The sequence below is a fragment of the Capricornis sumatraensis genome, chromosome 5 (genome assembly GCF_032405125.1).
Source record: "Capricornis sumatraensis isolate serow.1 chromosome 5, serow.2, whole genome shotgun sequence".
Taxonomy (NCBI): domain Eukaryota; kingdom Metazoa; phylum Chordata; class Mammalia; order Artiodactyla; family Bovidae; genus Capricornis; species Capricornis sumatraensis.
In genome coordinates this window covers 15,955,874-15,975,521 of record NC_091073.1, presented here as the reverse complement: position 1 = coordinate 15,975,521, position 19,648 = coordinate 15,955,874, and the positions used below count along the sequence as shown (strand labels likewise).

The 19,648-nt window shown below is 39.7% G+C and overlaps 1 protein-coding gene across 1 annotated transcript; it reads right to left on the bottom strand.

The window, feature by feature from the left end:
- Window positions 1–7,854: 7,854 nt before the first annotated feature.
- Window positions 7,855–13,199, bottom strand: GNGT1 (G protein subunit gamma transducin 1). The gene is made up of 2 exons (XM_068973108.1): window positions 13,104–13,199; window positions 7,855–7,983 (listed from the first exon to the last, which is right to left on the bottom strand). The coding sequence occupies exons 1-2, from the start codon at window positions 13,197–13,199 to the stop codon at window positions 7,855–7,857; spliced, it is 225 nt and encodes a 74-aa protein (XP_068829209.1).
- Between the last annotated feature and the right edge of the window lie 6,449 nt (window positions 13,200–19,648).

Below are 19,648 nucleotides of genomic sequence, written 5' to 3'. Positions count from 1 at the left end.
CCTCTTTTCCCAAGTCACATCCGGGTTTTGTTCCTGAAGCAAGAAAAGGAGGACACTACCAGGCAGGAAATAACGGCCCTTCACTTCTCCAAGAGTTTCAGAAATACACAGCATGTAACTTTCCCCCCAACTACACACGTTTACTGTGGGGAAATGCGGACGCTTAAGAAAAGGCCCAAGAGGAAAACGAAACTGAGCTATAATCTCAGAAACGCGCACCACATCTGTTGATGTGAACACAACCAGCCTGCTAAATGCCTGAAATACATTTACAAATTTGGGATAAAAAGGGCATTGGGATGTGAATATTGTTTATGGCTCTGACGTTAATAAATTGGCATCCTCAACAGCAGGAATTTTATTCTTTTTTTCAGGGGAGTAATTGTAGTGTTTGAAGTATAAACGGATAGTCCTGGAGAAGACAGAAGTAGCAAATTTAAAGTCCTACCAGAAAGTATTTCTCCATGCCCCATCTGTCAAGGTTTGGATGACACTTGACACCGAGGGTTTTGAATTCCTGGCTCAAGCATCTTCCTGTATGTTTGCCGTGGATCCACTTGGTTTTGGTTTTTCCACTTTCTGGAAAGCCATATGAATCTGCTACTTTGTAAAGCCAGGAAGAATGATGTGACCAATGTCTGCCTGCCATACAAGGTTTCCCTTTAACTATCTAAAACCTTGTTCAGTTCAGTCGCTCAGCCGTGTCCGACTCTCTGCGACCCCATGAATCACAGCACACCAGGCCTCCCTGTCCATCACCATCTCCCAGAGTTCACTCAGACTCACGTCCATCGAGTCCGTGGTGCCATCCAGCCATCTCATCCTCTGTCGTCCCCTTCTCCTCCTGCCCCCAATCCCTCCCAGCGTCAGTCTTTTCCAATGAGTCAACCCTTCGCATGAGGTGGCCGAAGTATTGGAGTTTCAGCTTTAGCATCATTCCCTCCGCAGAACACCCAGGGCTGATCTCCTTCAGAATGGACCGGTTGGATCTCCTTGCAGTCCAAGGGACTCTCAAGAGTCTTCTCCAACACCACAGTTCAAAAGCATCAGTTCTTCAGTGCTCAGCTTTCTTCACAGTCCAACTCTCACATCCATACGTGACCACAGGAAAAACCATAGCCTTGACTAGATGGACCTTAGTCGGCAAAGTAATGTCTCTGCTTTTGTATGCTGTCTAGGTTGGTCATAACTTTTCTTCCAAGGAGTAAGCGTCTTTTAATTTCATGGCTGCAGTCACCATCTGCAGTGATTTTGGAGCCCAGAAAAATAAAGTCTGACACTGTTTCCACTGTTTCCGCATCTATTTCCCAAATGATGCTCAAAAGACTAGAAGAAAAATGAAGCATGAAGAAAGGAAAATAAAGTATCTCAAGTGGTCGGATGGATATTTCCTTCTCCCCAGAAATGATCTCCTGCCTGTAGAGTCAAATTCAAGTTGAATGGACCTGGGGAGAGGGGAGGAGAGGATGAGATGTATGGAAGGAGTAACATGGAAATTTATATTACCATATACAAAATAGATAGCCAATAGGAATTTGCTGTATGGCTCAGGAAACTCAAACAGGGGCTCTGTATCAATCCAGAGTGGTGGGATGGGGGAGACAGAAGGGAGTTTCAAAAAGGTGGATTATATGTATACCTATGGCTGACTCATGTTGAGGTTTGACAGAAAACAGCAAAATTCTGTAAAGCAATTATCCTTCAAAAAAAATTAAATAAATTTTTAAAAATTCAGGTTGAGTATAGGCATTAACTGAATATCTCAGAGTACTTGGCCTTAGCCACAACACCATTCTCTGTGTTGTAAGCAGAGGTTTTTTTGTTCATAATTCCTCACTAGTCTCTACCCACTTATCCTCATTGAATCTATTAGAATGAAATGAATCTTTGATGAGTACCCATGAGTTCCAGTCCTTGCTCTGCCACTGGCCATCACTAGGAAAAGTCACTTATTTTCTTCTGGATTTTGGTTTTCCAATTTGTGAGATATGTAATGGCATAAGGGAGGGGTGAACTAGCTAAAGTATGTTTCATTTCTGTTTTTATGTATCTACATCTGATAAACCACTTTCACAAAGAAAAATATTTAGGAGCTTCATTTTCTATATTCAAAATACCACACATTCTAGGAGCTCCCAGGGTCAAAGAAAATTAGATGAACTGCGGGAGCTTTCCCTGTTAGCAAGCAATGAGCTAAGAAAAAAAAACCGAATCTGTCTTCAGAACTGATTCTTTTTTTTTTTTTAATTTCCTCATTGCTTAAATTTAAAAACTTGGTTAAAAATAGCTTAAATAAGTTAGTGAAAGGAAGTTAATGTGGTTTGAATTAAATAAGCTCAGCACCCAAATTAAATAGGTTGGTTAAGTAAATTAATGTATGCCTGTTCCAAATCATAAAAGTAGGGTTATTTTGGCCTGGAAATTTCTTCCCTGTGAAATCATCTAGTTGCCTGCAGTGATAGTTATAAAACCATAATGGTTCTTTAACTTTTTCCACAGTATTATCAGACTTAAATTAGAGATGAAGTGCATATTAGTATACTTAAAAATTCATAGTTTTAATCCAAATCACATGCTAATATCATATTAAGTACATTGATTACACTAAAATGAGTTGGGAAATGCTGAAATCTCATGATCACACAGCATTCTGAAAACTGTTTTGTTGTTGTTTGATTTTAAATGGTAAAATGATGGGTACTTAAAAAGCAAAAATAAGAGCGGGTAGCTCCCCATTCCTAAGCGTGACATTCATGTCCCAGAGAGCAACCATGGTAAGCAATTTCTCATAAATTCTCAAAAACATATTTTATCAAGCAAAGACTTTGAATAGACAAATGTTAAAATCCATTATCAGTTGTATCCAACTGTAGTGTTGATTTTTACTTGTATATATTACTTCTAATAGAAGTTGTTTTGCAAAATAGTATGTGCAGAAACCATTCTTCAGTGAAGATGACAGACATAATCAGAAACAAACCTGTATCAGCCCACTGGCTCCTGACAAATGTTTTAAAGAATCTGACCAAAAAAAAAAAAAAATTGGCCATGTGGTTATTTTCAGTTTTAAAGTATAAAAGGGCAAAGACTATGACATATGTACGTTGACATACAAAGAAAAGGAAAAAGTTCTTTGACTGTTTTTCTAATGTATGCTGTTAAAAATCCATATAAAGAAAAGTCTATAAGAAAATATTGAAGTTAGTTGTATTGGAGTTGATTTAATACTAAAGAAAGTGAAGTCACTCAGTCCTGTCCACCTCTTTGTGACCCCATGGACTGTAGCCTACCAGGTTCCTTCATCCATGGAATTTTCCAGGCAAGAATACTGGAGTGGGGTGCCATTTCCTTCTCCAGGGGATCTTCCCGACCCAGGGATCGAACCCAGATCTCCAGCATTGCAGGCACACACTTTACCAGCTGAGCCACCAGGGAAGTGACTTAATACTAACTTGAACTCAAAAAAAGCAGGGTTGTTTTGTCTTGCTTTGTAATTTTTATAAGATGTGGATCCTTTCTGCATCTATTTTGTAGGTATAGATTAAACTAGGTTATCTCCCAAATTCTACCCTTCTAAAATTTATAAAGTAAATGGTGACTCTCTAGGTCATTAAAATGATTGTTTCTTTCAGGGAAATATTTACCCGTATTTGATGCAGTCTGTTCATTTGATATTGGTTCAATTTATTATAAGATTCCTCTTCTAAATGAAAAGAATAGGACATCACAGGATGACCAGGTCTGATACTCCAGTTTTTATTAACAGTTACTTATGATTCATGGTATCAAAATGATTTATCAGTCTTGTCCATAGAAGACTTTAACTTCCACTGCATTATTAATTTCTACGGCATTTCATTTTCATTACTCAGTTTACTGTTTTCCTTGTGGCAATATATTCTTTGAAGAATTTAGGAAGTTTGAAATTAGCCTTGTTTGGAAATCTGGCTGAAATCAAATCAATCCAAATTAAAATAACATTGAGGTTTTTTCTTTTTCTTTTTTTTTTTTCTGGCTAAAGTTTAAACTCACTTATGTGTACAAAACATAAAAGTTCAAGTATCTCGAATGACATAGTAAGAATGTGTACTTAACCCATTTCCATGAATATTAGGAAGTTTTGTTGAAGAGCCAAATACTAAGACTCTGGAGCATTTTTTTGTTCATTCCTTTTTAATTCCTTAGTTTTTGTTCATTGCGTGGCCCTGAAATAATTTCTGAAAAAAAACCCAGAGTCACTCACCACCAGATGTAGCTATGTAGGCTGAGAAACAGTCATGATCTTATTTCCCGCTTCCTGGACCATCTTTCTCTATATTTCCTTCCTATAATTTTTATCTTATTCAAATTTCTGCTGACAATCTGTATTTTAAAGCAACAGGAATTTTTAGTCTCTGGTTGGTTTCATCATTAGATAAGCCAACAGGAATTCTAAATTATCCAACATAAAAAGCACCACCCTTGCCTGCTTTTAGTTGAATTAAACACTTATTACATTAATTAAACTGTACAGACAATTTATTAGTTGGTATGGTAGTTTCAAAGATGAACAGAGCTTCTGGCTTGAGAAATTTACAGTATAGCATTAATACTAAGACAACCATATACATTATAGTAAGAGAAAGCAAGGTTATGTTAAATGACTTAGGAGATATACTCTGGGGATAGAGTGAGAGACAAAGAGTGCTTTTAGTGAGCATAGAAGAGGAGTAGGATTTATTACCTTTTTCCTATATGTTATCTCCCATCTAAATGATTTGAAATAGTCACATAAGGATCCATCTTAATCCATTTCACAAAGTTCAGATGTTGAAATTACTTACCTGAAGGTCTCAACTAGAAAGTGGATTAGTCAGGGTTTTGATTTAGAATCATCTGGCTCCCAAATCTATTTCCAGTTGAGAGATGGATGGTAAGCATATTGTTAAAACTATACATGTCAGTAAATGCCAAAGCCAAGACTGTTTTTTTTTTTAATCAGGAAAAAAAAAAAAGAAAGATATATGGAACACTTAACGAATATTAAATGGCACGTGGAAAAAGACTCTAGAGATAGACCACAATTAAACAAATAGATAAAATATGTAGGATGCTAAAAGATAATGGGTGCTATGGAGGAAAATTAGAATAGAAAGGGAGACAGGCAGTACAGGGTGGGGAGGGGTGTTGGAGAGGGTTTTTATTATTTTCCACAGCTGGGGAGAAAAGCCTCCGCAGAGGTAAAAAAGAGATGAGACTCCTGTAGTCTATCTTGGAATCCCTTAATATAAAAAGCATATTATATGACGGGGCTTCCCAGGTCAGTGGTAAAGAATCTGCCTGCCGATGCAGGAGACCAGAGTTCAGTCCCTGAATCAGGAAGATCCCTTGGAGAAGGAAATGGCAACTCACTTCAGTATTCTTGACTGAGAAATCCCATGGACAGAGGAACCTGGCAGGCTACAGTCCATGGGGTCACAAAAGAGCTGAACACGACTTAGCAGATAAACAACAACAACGTTATGAAATAGGGAAGAACCTTTTGTATCCTATCAATACAAAAGAGTTAATCTCTAAAGGGATGTTACCTGTGAACTGAAATTACACAAAAGGGCCAATCTCTGAGAACCCAGCCTCCCAGGTAATGAGCATTTAGGGAAAATACTTTTGTTTAGCTTACAGGAAGCATCCTGACCAGGCCCACCTGCGAACGACTGCAGGAAGGAAGACATTAACACATCCTCTCCAGAGGCTGACAGGAACCAGGAAATGTTTGACTTTACTCTCTACCCTTTAGTATAAAAGAAGCTTAAATTCTAACTCAGGCAAGATGGTTCTTTGGGGTACAAGTCCACCATCTTCTTGGTATACTGGCTTTCTGAATAAAGTTGCTATTCCTTGCCCCAACAACTCATTTCTAGATTACTGGTCTGCCATGGTGAGCAGTATGAGCTTGGACTCAGTCTGATACGTGTTAAGAAAAGGGGCTGGACAAGAGTCAATAGATCTCTGCTGAGCATTTATTCTGGTCAGAGTAGGAGGTCACTGTAGGAGCCAAACCTGAAACAACCTTTGTGTGCGAGGGTGCTCAGTCGTGTCTGACTGTTTGGGACCCCATGAACTATGGCCCCCCAGGTTCCTCTGTCTATGGGATTTGCCCGGCAAGAATACTGGAGTGGGTGGCCGTTTCTTCCTCTCAGGGATCTTCTTGACCTGTGCCTTTGTGTCTCCTGCATTGGCAGGTGAATTCTTTACCACTGAGCCACCTGGGAAAGCCCTGGAAACCACCTCTGGATTCCCTTGCAGACCCAAATGTCTTTTACCTTGCTTTTAAAAGGATGACAATCAATTAGCATTTCTAAGTATTCTGATGTTGATGTATTCAAAAACAGCACTGTAAATGTGGGCTAGCAACAACAACAACAAAAAAAAAAACCACTAACAACAAAAATAGTTTCTGAGTTGGAGTAAAAATAGTTTTCAGGTTACCATTCGTCATGTGTTACAGAAGCATGGGCAAGTTATCTCTTAGTCATCAGCACAAAGATGGTGAAATTTGTTTTATGAAAACTCAGTAAGATGCCAGGAAGAAACTGATTAGGAAGATAGTGCAGGTGATGGCTATTATTCTATCATCTTTACCCTGCCACAGGGAAAAAGGACTATACTGGTGAGTCTTCGTGGGGAGGGCAAGGAATAGCATGTATCTGAAAGGATTCTGAATATTTTGTCTTGTTCTGTTTCCAGTAATAATACTGGTTAACACTTATTGGATCTTATTACACGCCAGGTATTATGTTAAATACTGTAGTTAAACTAGCATATTTTGTTGTGGTTGTTCAGTCCCCATGGAGTACAGCACACCAGGCTCTCTGTCCTCCACTATTTCCTGGAGTTTGCTCAAATTTATGTCCATTGAGTTGGTGATGCTATCTAACCATCTCATCCTCTGCCGCTCCCTTCTCCTCTTGCCTTCAATCTTTCCCAGCACCAGGGTCTTTTCCAATGAGTTGGCTCTTTATATCAGGTGACCAAGGTATTGAAACTTCAGCTTCAGCAACAGTCCTTCTAATGAATATTCAGGGTTGATTTGCTTTAGGATTGACTATAAAGGAAATTCATTATCCCTATTCTACAGTAGAAGAAACTGAGATTTAGAAAGATTATTTATCCAAAGTCAAGTAGGCGGTAAAGTGCCAGAGCCAGACCTTTCCAGTTTCTCATAACCTTTATACATGTGCTGCTTAAATCCACCGTGCTCCACGACCACAGGCTGAACACTTAATCCAGCTGGGATTCTGGGGAAAAGTCATGTCATTGCTGACAAGGACAATTGGTAATAATGTAGAAAGAGGTTACGTTAACCCATTGCTTCTGAGTAGGAGTTCAGAAAGGGACAGAAAAACCGTAGCATCAACAACAACCATCTTCATAGCACACATTCTGCAAATATAGGTCTTCCATGACTCAAAAGAATAGACTTCCTACTCACCCAAGAAGAGAAGGGTTGAGGAAAATATAGGTGTAACCAGGAAATTTCTAGGTGAAATATTAAGGAGGTTGAAAGGGTAAAGGAGAAACATAAAACATTTACTATATGCTGGCATCCAGAATAATATAAACTCATTATAAAACATATTATTGTTAAAGAAAGGGATCAATCAATATTTGTTGCCAATTATGTGTTAAACCCTGTGGAAAGTACTTAAGAAAACCATAGACTCACACATTATCATGTTCCAAATTTTATTAACCACTTATATTTATAATTTTAAAATTTATGTATATGCTTAACCATATTATTACATATGACCAAACATTAGTACATCATTACAGCTCAAGATATTCCACGGGATTTAAAAAAAGAAAAAATTCTTATGAAATCACACAGCCTCCTTTGAGCTCCTTGAAGGGATTTTTGTCCTCTGGGATACCCTTTACTAATGGATCCTCCCCAGATCTTTCTTCAACATAATCCCTGAATTCTTCACAACATTTGGACACCTTAAAGGAAAAAAGAAAGAGATGATTCATTTGGTTTAATGGAGAATACTTCAGAATCCAAGAATGCGTTTATAATAACCATTTGTGTGTGTGTGTGTTCTATCTTTTTAATGTGATTCTGCTTTCTGCCAACGCACTCATACTTTTGTATGAAAGAAGAAACATTGACAGCAGCTCCCTCCTCTGTCCTTGTAGATATCTTGGAGCGAAGGCTAATCAGCTGGCCAAACTCCAGCTAAGGGTTCTCAGCAGATACTGCCTCCAGCCTCTTTAAAGGAGACAGGATCCAGGGATCAGAACACAGCTGACAACGCAAGTCAAGAATGTTACCAGAGTAAGCATTGATTAAATGCTTTTCCTCATTCCAAAAATGTGACCTGTGAAGGTGGAAGGGAATGAATAATTGTTAAATTCCAGGCTTATCACCACTCCTGGATTCTCAGAAGGATACACTTTGTAATTTTATTTTAAGCTTGTCTAATGATGGATCATGATTGTGAACTTGAAGGTAAGCTCCAAAGGGACCTCTGGCTGACTTGTTCACATGTATCACAGGCAGCTAGGACAGAACCTATTTATTTGTGTGTGTGTATATGTGTGCTCAGTCATGGCTGACTCTTTGCAACCCCATGGACTGTAGCCTGCTGGGCTCCTCTGACCATAGAATTTTCCAGGCAAGAATACTGGAGTGGGTTGCCACTTCCTACTCAAGGGGATCTTCCCTCCCTGACGTCTTCTGCGTTGGCAGTCGGTTCACTATGCCACCTGGGAAGACCCTTACATTTTACTGGTGTTCAGTAAAAAAATAATGGCTGAACCAAATCATTTGTTCTGTTTATGAGCTTGCTCCTTAGTCATCTGCACCATTATAGTAATGACCGTGAAAAATCAGGCTTTAGTATTTTAATTAATGGACTCAGTCAAAGTCTGTTAACGTACCATATAACATACGGTTTAGAGAGGGGCAAAGTTATATACATGTGTAAATATAAGTGTGTGTGTTGTGTATATGTATACATATGCATATACACACACGGGACCATGTTATTCATTTCTTTTAATTGTCAACTTGTTATGTTTTCACTTAATACATCATCATGACATTAACACAAAGCTGTTTTAGTTTTGGCAGTCCATGAAGTAACCATTCTGCAAGTTATCTAAGGAATTTATTGTTTTGTTTTAATAAAAATCTTCATGCCATTTTTTTCATGGAAGTTCTAAGCAACATCGGACAGAAGACTTAAAACTACTGATAACTGCAAACTCATTATCTGCATGTTAGAACAAATCATTTCTAATTGGGGGCGGGGCACTGGTCAGGTGGCTCCTTCATAGGACTATACTTGGAGTTTATGTGCACATTTGAACAATATCAATTTGAAATATGCAGTGATTTAGAATCACTTTTTTTTCCTCCTCAAAATTCAAACTTGAGATTTAGATTCACTTTTTCCCCTTCTTCCAAACACCAGCTCTTTGGGCCCCCACCAGATGTCAGCAATAGGAATCAGTGAGGGTTAGTTCTGACAGTGTCTGGTTAGGATCTGAGGATGCTGAGGAGCAGTGATTACCTACAATCCTATGTGAGGGTATGCGGCTCAAAACTCTATTATAAGTATATACAGTTTAATACAAGTTTACACAGCATGGTGGAAAGAACATGGACACTGGATTCAGGGGATTCCAGGTTTGATTTTGGCTCTGCTCATTTACCAGCTGTGTCCTTGTTTAAAACAGTTTATCTAAGGTTTACCTACTTCATCTATGAAATAGAAGGAACACAGGTTACAGTAAATACCTGGCATAGATAGAGAAGCAAATGGTAGCTGTTAACTACAAAGACTGCCTTTTGTTTTTGCTTATTATATTCACTTAAAGTCATCACAAATCTTTTTAGAAATTGGTTGCCAAGAGTTGTCTTAGTTTGACAATGCTGCTGTTTAGTCACTAGGTCCTGTCTGATTCCATGCGACCCCATGGACTATAAGCTGCCAGGCTCCCCTGTCCATGGGATTCCCCAGGCAGGAATACTGGAGTGGGTTGCCATTTCCTCCTCCAGGGAGTCTCACAATGCTACCACCTTGATAGCAAGGTTGAGTCATATTATGGATCAGTCTGGTTCATAGATATCAATAATAATTTTTAAAGTAATAATAATTACCTATTGTTACTATTCCCATTTTATAGAAGAAGAAACTGGCATAGGTAAGTTAGCTAACTTAAGTGAATGTTACACAGAAAAAGTCGTGGAGCCGGAATCTGAGTCAGATATGGTTCCGGAGGAGACCTGCTTAACCATACTATGACAGACACTATGCCATCCTATGTCAGAGTTCTGGGTTCAGGCCTGGGAAGTTCTGAGTGTGTGTGTGTGTGTGTGTAGTTTTGGCAGTCTGATACTAAATTAAATTGATTTCCAAGAGCAAAGACACATTATGTAATAGGAAAAGGAACCAGAAAGCCTGACGAAATGGGGATGTATGTGATGTTTATCCGAAACAATAATTCGCAGGTGAACCTGCCAGAGTGAACAGTAAAAATGAAGATGACCAAACTACATATAAAATAATCCTGGCTATATAAATAACAAAACGGCTTTTGGATGTTTCAAATATAAAAGAAAAAATCATTAACTCCTTTATCTCAAAAGTTTATTTTCCCACACATAAAGATAAGGATTTTAACTTTTTTGGTGTATGTTCCGAGCTTTTGTGCTGTTTAAAGATTTAATTTTTATCTTTACAACAAAGTATGTTTGGCCGGTATGGAAAGGGCAACAGGGAAGTTTGAGACAATTATAAGCATAAAAGAAGCCAAAATTCCAACTTTTATTGGGAGTGAGAGTTTTGAGCAAAGTTTGAAGATAATACTAACTCCTTTTTCATTTTGGCCTGATAAAACAAGTTTTTTTTTTAAGAAACATGAAATATACTCTTATGACTTGTGGAGGAGTTTTCATCCTACTGATGTTCCTAAAACAAAGAGATCTGAAATACATATCTACATTTTCCAAGCGCCAGTCACTGTTTGGTGGAAAGCTTTATTTCTTTTCCATTTCTGCTCCTTTTAATGGGAGAGGACTTCGGGTAAAGGTTTTTAAGGTCTGACAAATGTTTGTAGGAGAAACCAGCGAGTTCTTGTGCCTGACCTCATTTTTATTTTCAAAGAGGGAATAGAATGTACTCATTCATTACTGGCCATGACAATGCTGGAGGGGATGACGTCTTGGCTAAGAGTATTTGAACAATATCAAATAAAGAGAAACATCAATTTAGCAAAGTGAAAACAAAATGCCTATATGCATTGCTTTACTTTATTGCTTAGCTAAAAAATATGATGTTTCATATTCTTCATTTTATTTTTCTCTCTCCACCCCCTTTAAAAAAATAATCTATAAAAATATGTTCAGTTTAGTGGCCATACAAAAACAAAAATAGGCCAAGGGCTAGATTTGGCTTATGGGACATAGTTTTCCAGGCTGTTAATTTTAACTCTAAATCAAAAGATAATTATGATTATTAATTGTCTTAATTTCTGATGAATTTTATCTGAAAAACTTATTTTCAACTGTACCGAGCTTCTCCAGTTAGTGATGTGAAAGAGGAAAAATAATTTTCCCCCTACACTTCTAGGTTCTTAACTGAGATTACTCTGTAATAAGAAAGGCAGATTAACAGGAGAAAAACAAGTTTAAAAACATGTATACCCTCTGTGTACAAGGGAGAAGCTCAGGAAAACGGAGGAGCTTCCTGAATTAGTTCAAGTCACCACCTTAAATACTACTACAATGAAAGACAAAAGAAAACGGTGGGTGTGGATGACAGGGGTGTGGTCAGCCAGTTATGAGCTTAAGGTAATGATCAGACCCTTACCCTAAAAAGTCCCTGGGGGCTCATATGCTAAAGAATCTGCTTGCAATGCAGGAGACTTGCATTCAATCCCTGGGTTGGGAGGATCCCCTGGAGAAGGGAATGGCTACCCATCCCCCCCAGTATTCTTGCCTGGAAAGTCCCATGGACGGAGGAACCTGGCAGGCTATATAGTCCATGGGGTCTCATAGAGTTGGACACAACTAAGCAACTAACACTTTTCATTACCTTAAAATAATTCGTGACAACCTATCTCTGAAGGACAAATATTTCCCTTTCTTATGTCAGAATACAATCTCTTGGCTACGCCCTTATAAGCCCCTGACTTTCTCTTCCCTGGAGCACTCTTCAAGTTTTACCCAAATCTGTCTCCTGAACTGTAATATCTAAGAGCCCCAAATAAACATTTTTCATTAAAAAAAGGATATAAGAAAAGCACAGTGTCAAAAAAAAAAAAAAAAGAATAAAAACAAACGACAGGCCCAAATGGAGTCACGTGTGCTAAGCCCCACATCAGAACAAACCAAAACTTAATATCTAATTTAACTGCAGTTTCAACGTTTCCCAAGAGTAAACCTAACACACCGGAATTTCCAAGTCTGCATGAGAGATCTCCTGCTCTTCCCCCAAAGGAAGTTGCTCCTGCCTGAAATAATTCTTCCTTTGTTCATGACTTCCTTGTCCTGCCCCTCTGTCCCTATAAAAAACCTTCCATTTTGCACAGCTCCTTGGTGAGCCTTTCTACTTGCTAGATGGGATGCTGCTTAATCCATGAATTATTTAGTAAGGCCAATTATATCTTCAAATTTACTCAGTTACATTTTGTTTTTTAACAACAGTAAACAAGGGGATGGTGGTTAAGCAGATTTAAATCCTTGTGTTCCCCACTGATAAGAGTTTCTAGAGACTTAAGAGTCATTTTCCTCCTCCTGATACAGAGGAGTGAGTGCTTGTATGGATGCTAAGTCGCTTCAATCATGTCCGACTCTTCGCAACCCTACGGACCAAAGTGCACCAGGCTCCCCTGTCCATGGGATTCTCCAGGCAAGAATCCTGGAGTGGGTTGCCATTTCCTTCTCCAGGGGATCTTCCTGACCCAGGGATCGAACTCACATCTCTTATATCTCCTGCATTGGCAGGCAGGTTCTTTACCACTAGTGCCACCTGGGAAGCCCCATAGAGAAGGAGACACCCTTACCAATGGAGATTTCCCTTACAAATAAAACTCAAAAGAGGACAGGAGTTTACCATCATTCTTTCCAGCGTCACTTCTTTCTTGAGCTGGTCGACTTCCATCTTCAATTTGTCCTTTTCTGTCAGGTCCTCAATGTTGATCACTGGCATCTTCTGCCTGCTGAAAAAGTAGAAAGTTTTATACACCTGAATTGTCAGACTCACTTCAAGTTAATGTAAACCAAACCTTCCTTCAGCTCTGAACTTACTAAGCGAACTGTTTAACTTCCTTTGATAACCAATTTCTCTTGAATGCTCTCCAAACAATACTAGCCTATGCACTAGCCCTGAGATTTTAAAGCTTTCTTATAATCTCCACTAATATGATTAAGTATTTAACTCTAAACACCTGCTACTAGGTTTGTGGAGAGAGGTCAGTTTACTCGGTATATTATCTTAAATATCCAGTGTTTCTCCTTTTCCCTATTTCTTGGCACAGTGTATAAACTTGAGGTTCCAACCCTCATCTCCAACTCCAAAACCCTCCATTATATGATTTATGCCATTTATGTTAGTTTGAGGTCACTGAGGACTGCCCATTAATTCTCTAAATCACTAGAGTATTTAATCTGATATTAACAGAGAGACATACAAAAAGTATCATTACAAGTCCCTTATAAATAATGGATTGACATATGAACCAACAGAATGAAAATACACCAACAAATAATCTTGCTAATTAGGAACAAACTAGCATATTACTTAGATTATACCTGGAATTTTTTTTTTCTTTTTGTATATTACTGTCACAATGAATTAGATAGCAATGATGAGCAAATGCAGCAGGTTAAAGGGGACATGGTGAGTCTGATCTCCCAATGTATATTATAAAAGAATCAGGGCAGTAGCAATATCTTCTTCTTCTTAATTAGATCAGTGGGCAATGGGAAAGATGGCATAGTATTTTAGTGATTCCCTTACGAAACTGCCTGGAAAATATTTCATTGTATCCAAGTGGCATCATGCTTTGTGATCTGTCCTCTTCGGTCTTGTCTTTCCTTTCGTGTCTCTAATCCAGCTTCTATGATGACATATTTTGATGAAAGTTAGATACGCTCGGGTCATATGCTCTTTTGGAAAAGAGCTTAAAGTCATACATATACATAAAAATATGCTGCTAATCATATGTTAGCAATTAATTTATATAGTATTTTCATTTCCAAAACATTTGAGGAAATATTATTTTCCTTCTTAGTTTTATAATACTCTGTTCTTCTCTGAGTATAAAAGAGATAGTTTAGCCTGTTTTCAGGGATAAATGCCTACTGATGCCACCAGAGAGGTAGAAGAGAAAACCCAATGGACATGCGCGTGTGTGTGTTAATCACTCAGTCATTGTCTGACTCTTTGCAACCTCAGATACTGTATTCTGTTAGGCTCCTCTGTTCATGGAATTCTCCAGGCAAGAATAATGGAGTGGGTAGCCATTCCCTTCTCCAGGGGATCTTCCTGACCCAGGGATCCAACCCCAGTCTTCTGCACTGCAGGCAGATTCTTTACAATCTGAGCCACCAGAGAAGCCCCTCCAATGGATACCCAAAGCCAGTATTTCCTATACTTTTAACTTTCATTTTGCATTTATTTTTTTCTATTCTACGAATCCCACTGTGCAATTGTTGTTTGGTATTGGAAAGCCCATTCTCAATTTTATTCTTACCTTCCTTCTCACCTCCTTTAGACTACCTGCAAAAATTCACAAGCACATCTGTTTCTCCTGATCGTTTTTATTTGCAGACATTGTCCTTTGCACAACTTTTCCCCATCTTGGAGAATGTTTTCCACTTGGCAACAGCTTTGAAGAATCACTTTAGGAACTTGTTGAAACAGAAGCCCAACTTAAGAGGTTTCGATTTAGGGCAGGGCTTTCTCTCTTGCGGAGACGGCTTACCACATATTGGCAATAAAATGATCATCCACCAGCACTTGCTAGCTGTGTGGTCCTGATCAAGTTCTATAATCTCTCTGTGACTCATTTTACTAGGAAATAGGAGCAGTGATAGTATCTACATTGCAGATTTCTTTGCTTGAGAAGAATAAAGATTGCATAACACTTGGGGCACGGCGCAAGCTCTCAGCACATGATGGCTGCTGTGACTCACTTACTCTGTGCCTCTAGACTTTCACATTGTGCTGTTATACTGGTCACTTGCTGATACGTGGCTTTTAAAGTGCTCTTAATGGATATCACGAGGACACGATTTAGGTCCTGTAATACCACGTGTAGTAGGTGCTGTTGGTGCCCTTTCCAGACTCCTCTTTCTCTTTCCAGGGTGGGTTATTTATCCCTCTAGAAGCTGTGGGTATTGACAGACACCTTTGCTTATGTTTTCCCTTGGCTGATGAAAACCTTCAACTGATAATACCTGGCAGGTTATGACAACTGGCCCCTGTGAGTGCTCTGTAGCAAACGGCTGCCTGAAGTGGGGTTCTGATAGCCCAGACCACTGCTTCTGGGCTGAAAAGCCTTGATATAACTGAGCTGAGAGCCTTCCTGAGCATCCCATGGGTTCAGGATGAAGCTAGACTTCTGAAACTACATCTTTTCATACCTTCTCCTCCTTCATCCTGCTTCCCTCATCAGAGATCTCCCCTGAGAATTCACCCTCCATAAATCACCTGGAAAAGCATCTCTGTCTTAGGATCTGCTTCTGAGACACACTGAAACACAATAGATTATAAGAACCTCTACAACAGCACCCATATCTTTTATAACGTATGTCCTTACCGCTGTGCATTGTTTTGTATATTGTTCAGATACAGAAGAGGATCACGAAAGACTGATAAAGCCACTTGCAGCCTACGTCAGAAGTATTTACCTCGACATCGAGAAAAGTGCAAGATGTTGTAGAGGAGGAGAAATAATTTTCTCTCTACCCTTCTAGGTTCTCGGCTGAGACCAACCTGTAATAAAAGATTAATAGAAGAAAAATGAACAGAAGTTTAGCAACACATATACCTCCTGTATACGTGGGGGAGACCCAGGAAAACTGAGTAACCTCCCCAAATGGCCCAAGCCACCACCTTAAACACTGCTTCCTGCTAAAGACAGAAGAAGACGCTATGGAGGGGGCGGAGGAGTCAGTTATGGGAGGTGTTCAGGCAAAGCACAGTCAACAAGGGCTATGAGATATAAGTTGCTGTCTTCTCCATTGATAAGAGTTTTTAGAGATTTAGACTCATCCTCTTCTTTCTGGTACAGAGAGGGAGACACCATTACAGAGAGTTCTCTTAGAAATATAAATGTCTCTTAGAAAAGAATAACTTCTGCTTGGTTTTCATGGCTTCTCCTATGTCTGCTGTTTCTTAAAAATAATCAGCTCAAAATACCCCTTATGCCAGAGAGACGTATTGTGAGCTGGCATCTTATTCTCCCTTCCAGTACCTAACTTGACATTATTAACACATGATTTCTTAACTCTAAAATGCTCTGACTCACCATATTTAATAACAATTTAAGCAAACCACACTTCCTTTGATGTCAGTCTTAGAAAGTGAGTCTTCGACAATTTGAGAATGCTTGCCAAATTTGATACCACGGGTCTTGTATGGAAAAATTCAAAGAGTGACGATCAAAACTCTGACCACCCTCAAGGACACCTAGATACACAGTGAAGCACAGCCTATATTATCTGCATGGAGATATATATATATACACAGAGATTATATATATATATAGATCTCTCTCTCTCTCTATATATATATATATATATGTATCTCCATGCTCAGAGTTGTAGTGAAGTCAAAGATTTAAAAGCATTTAGATATAATATCATAGACTTACTTTTTAAAAAGTTTTCTTGGAGTATAGTTGATTTGCAATGTTACGTTAGTTTCAGGTGTACAGCCAAGTGAATCAGTTGTATACATATATATGCTCACTCTTTTTCTTTGATGTTCTTTTCCCATATAGCTCATTACACAGTATTGAGTAGAGTTCCATGTGCTATACAGCAAGGTTTCTATTATCTATTTTTTCATAGTAGTGTAATTTTCAACACCATCTCCCAATTTATTCCCCCCAACTTATCCCCTGGTAACCACAAGTTCGTTTTCTACATCTGTAAATCTACTTCTGTTTAGCAAATAAGTTCATTTGTACCTTTTTTTTTTTTAATTCCATAAATAAGCAATGTCATATGATATTTGTCTTTCTGTGTCTGATTTACTTCACTCAGTATCACAATCTCTAGGTCCATCCATGTTGCTGGAAAGGGGCATTATCTCATTCTTTTTTATGGCTGAGTAATATCCCTTATATATATGTACCACACATCTTTTTTATCCATTCATGTTTTGGTAGCCTTAGGGGGCTTCATGTGCGGCTATTGTAAATAGTGCGGCAGTGCCCACTGGGGTGTATATCTTTTGGAATTATGGTTTTCTCCAGGTATATGCCTGGGAATAGGACTGCTGGATCATATGGTAGTTCTATTTTTAGTTTTTTTAGAAACCTGTTCTCCATAGAGGCTGTACCGATTTACATTCCCACCATCAGTGTAGGTGAGTACCCTCTTCTCCATAGCCTCTCCAGCGTTGTAGATTTTTTTGATAATGGCCATTCTGAGCAGTGTGAAGTGATACCTCATTGTAGTTTTGATTTTTATTTCTCTAATAACTAGTGATGTTGAGCATCTTTTCATGTGCTTTTGGCCATCTTATCATCTCATTACTATTTATCCCATTTGCAGATGAGGCAAAGAGGATCCAGAGAACAGACGTGCCCCAAATCACACTGTTGGTAAGAGCAGAGCTGGGGTTATTAACACAAGTGTTTGTTTTCTGGTCTGGGATGATTTCCATTCTAGCAAACTACTCCCAGTTACGCTCTTCAAACCAGTTTAAAAGACTGGATTTGCTTTTCTTTCATGGACTCCATTCCTCTGGAACTGCTTAGAGAAAGAGAGCACAGAGTTGACAACCAGGGGCACTAGGCGGCTCCATGCCCAGTTTTCCATTGCCTAGGCCATATACTCTAAACTTTGAGGTTTGGGCCACCCTCCATGGAAAGTCCTAAGAGGTGCTAGATCAGACTGCTGGAACTGCTACCAAGTATCCCCACCCCAACCTTCACCAGAATATAAGGAGAGGGCTGAAGACTCATAGAACAACAAGCCAGGGTGGCAGGTACAGCTAACTCAGGGAAGGCAGATACTCCCATCAGGTAGAAGATATATCGCCTTTTACCTCTTCCTCCACCCTGCACTACCATCAGAGGAGGTAAGGTCCAAAAAAGCCAAGAGGAGTACAGGCTGGGGAGAAACAGCACTGGTTCTCAGGGGTAGCAAGAGTGCCCCCTAGGGGGCCTTTTAAACGGCCAGATTGTTTGCGTTTTCACTGGTTTTGTAGGTATGGGTGAAGGATGTTGAGGACAGAACTGTGTAGAGTAGCTTGTTGTTGTTTTAGCCGCTAAGCCATGTCTGACCCTTTTGTGGCCCTATAGGCTGTAGCCCACCAGCCTCCTCTGTCCGTGGGATTCCCCAGGGAGGAATACTGGAGTGGGTTTCCATGCCCTCTTCCAGGAGCTCTTCCCAACCCAGGGATCAATCTAGCATCTCCTGCATTGGAAGATGGATTTTTTTTCTTCTTTTTTCACCACTGAGCCATTGGGCTTCCCAATAGAATAGAGTAGCTTCAGTTCAGTTCAGTTCAGTTGCTCAGTTGTGTCTGACTCTTTGCGACCCCATGGACTGCAGCATGCCAGGCCTCCCTGTCCATCGCCAGCTCCCAGAGTTTACTCAAACTTATGTCCATTGAGTCAGTGATGCTATCTAACCATCTCATCCCCTGTCGCCCCCTTCTCCTCCCACCTTCAATCTTTCCCAGCACCAGGGTCTTTTCAAATGAGTAAGTTCTTCACATCAGGTGGCCAAAATATCAGAGTTTCAGCTTCAGCATCAGTCCTTCCAATGAATATTCAGACTGATTTCCTTTAGGACGGATGGGTTGGATCTCCTTGCTGTCCAAGGGACTCTCAAGAGTCTTCTCCAACAACACAGTTCAAATGCATCAATTCTTCGGCACTCAGCTTTCTTTATAGTCCAACTCTCACATCCATACATGACCACAGGAAAAACCATAGCCTTGACTAGACCTTTGTTGACAAAGTAATGTCTCTGCTTTTTATCTGTAGTTTGGTCATAACTTTCCTTCCACGGAGCAAGCAACTTTTAATTTCATGGTTGCAGTCACCATCTGCAGTGATTTGGGAGCCCCCAAAAATAGGTCTTGGACTTGGGCTGGCTCCTCCCGGCCACCGCCACTGGTCTTGGGTGCGGGGTGGCTCCTCTCAGCCTTTCCTGCAGCCTGGCACCCTCTGCCGCTGTCCCTGACCTCGGACGTGGGATAACTCCTCTTGGCCGCCACCTATCGGGCATGGGGTCCTCCCGGCTTCTGCCCCTGACCTCAGACATGGGGTAGCTCCTCTCGGCCATGCTTAGTGTGCTGGTCGCAGCAAGAAATGCAAAAAAACCAAACTGGCTTTCTGGGGAGGCCTTACAAATAGCTGTGAAAAGAAGAGAAGTGAAAAGCAAAGGAGAAAAGGAAAGATATAAGCATCTGAA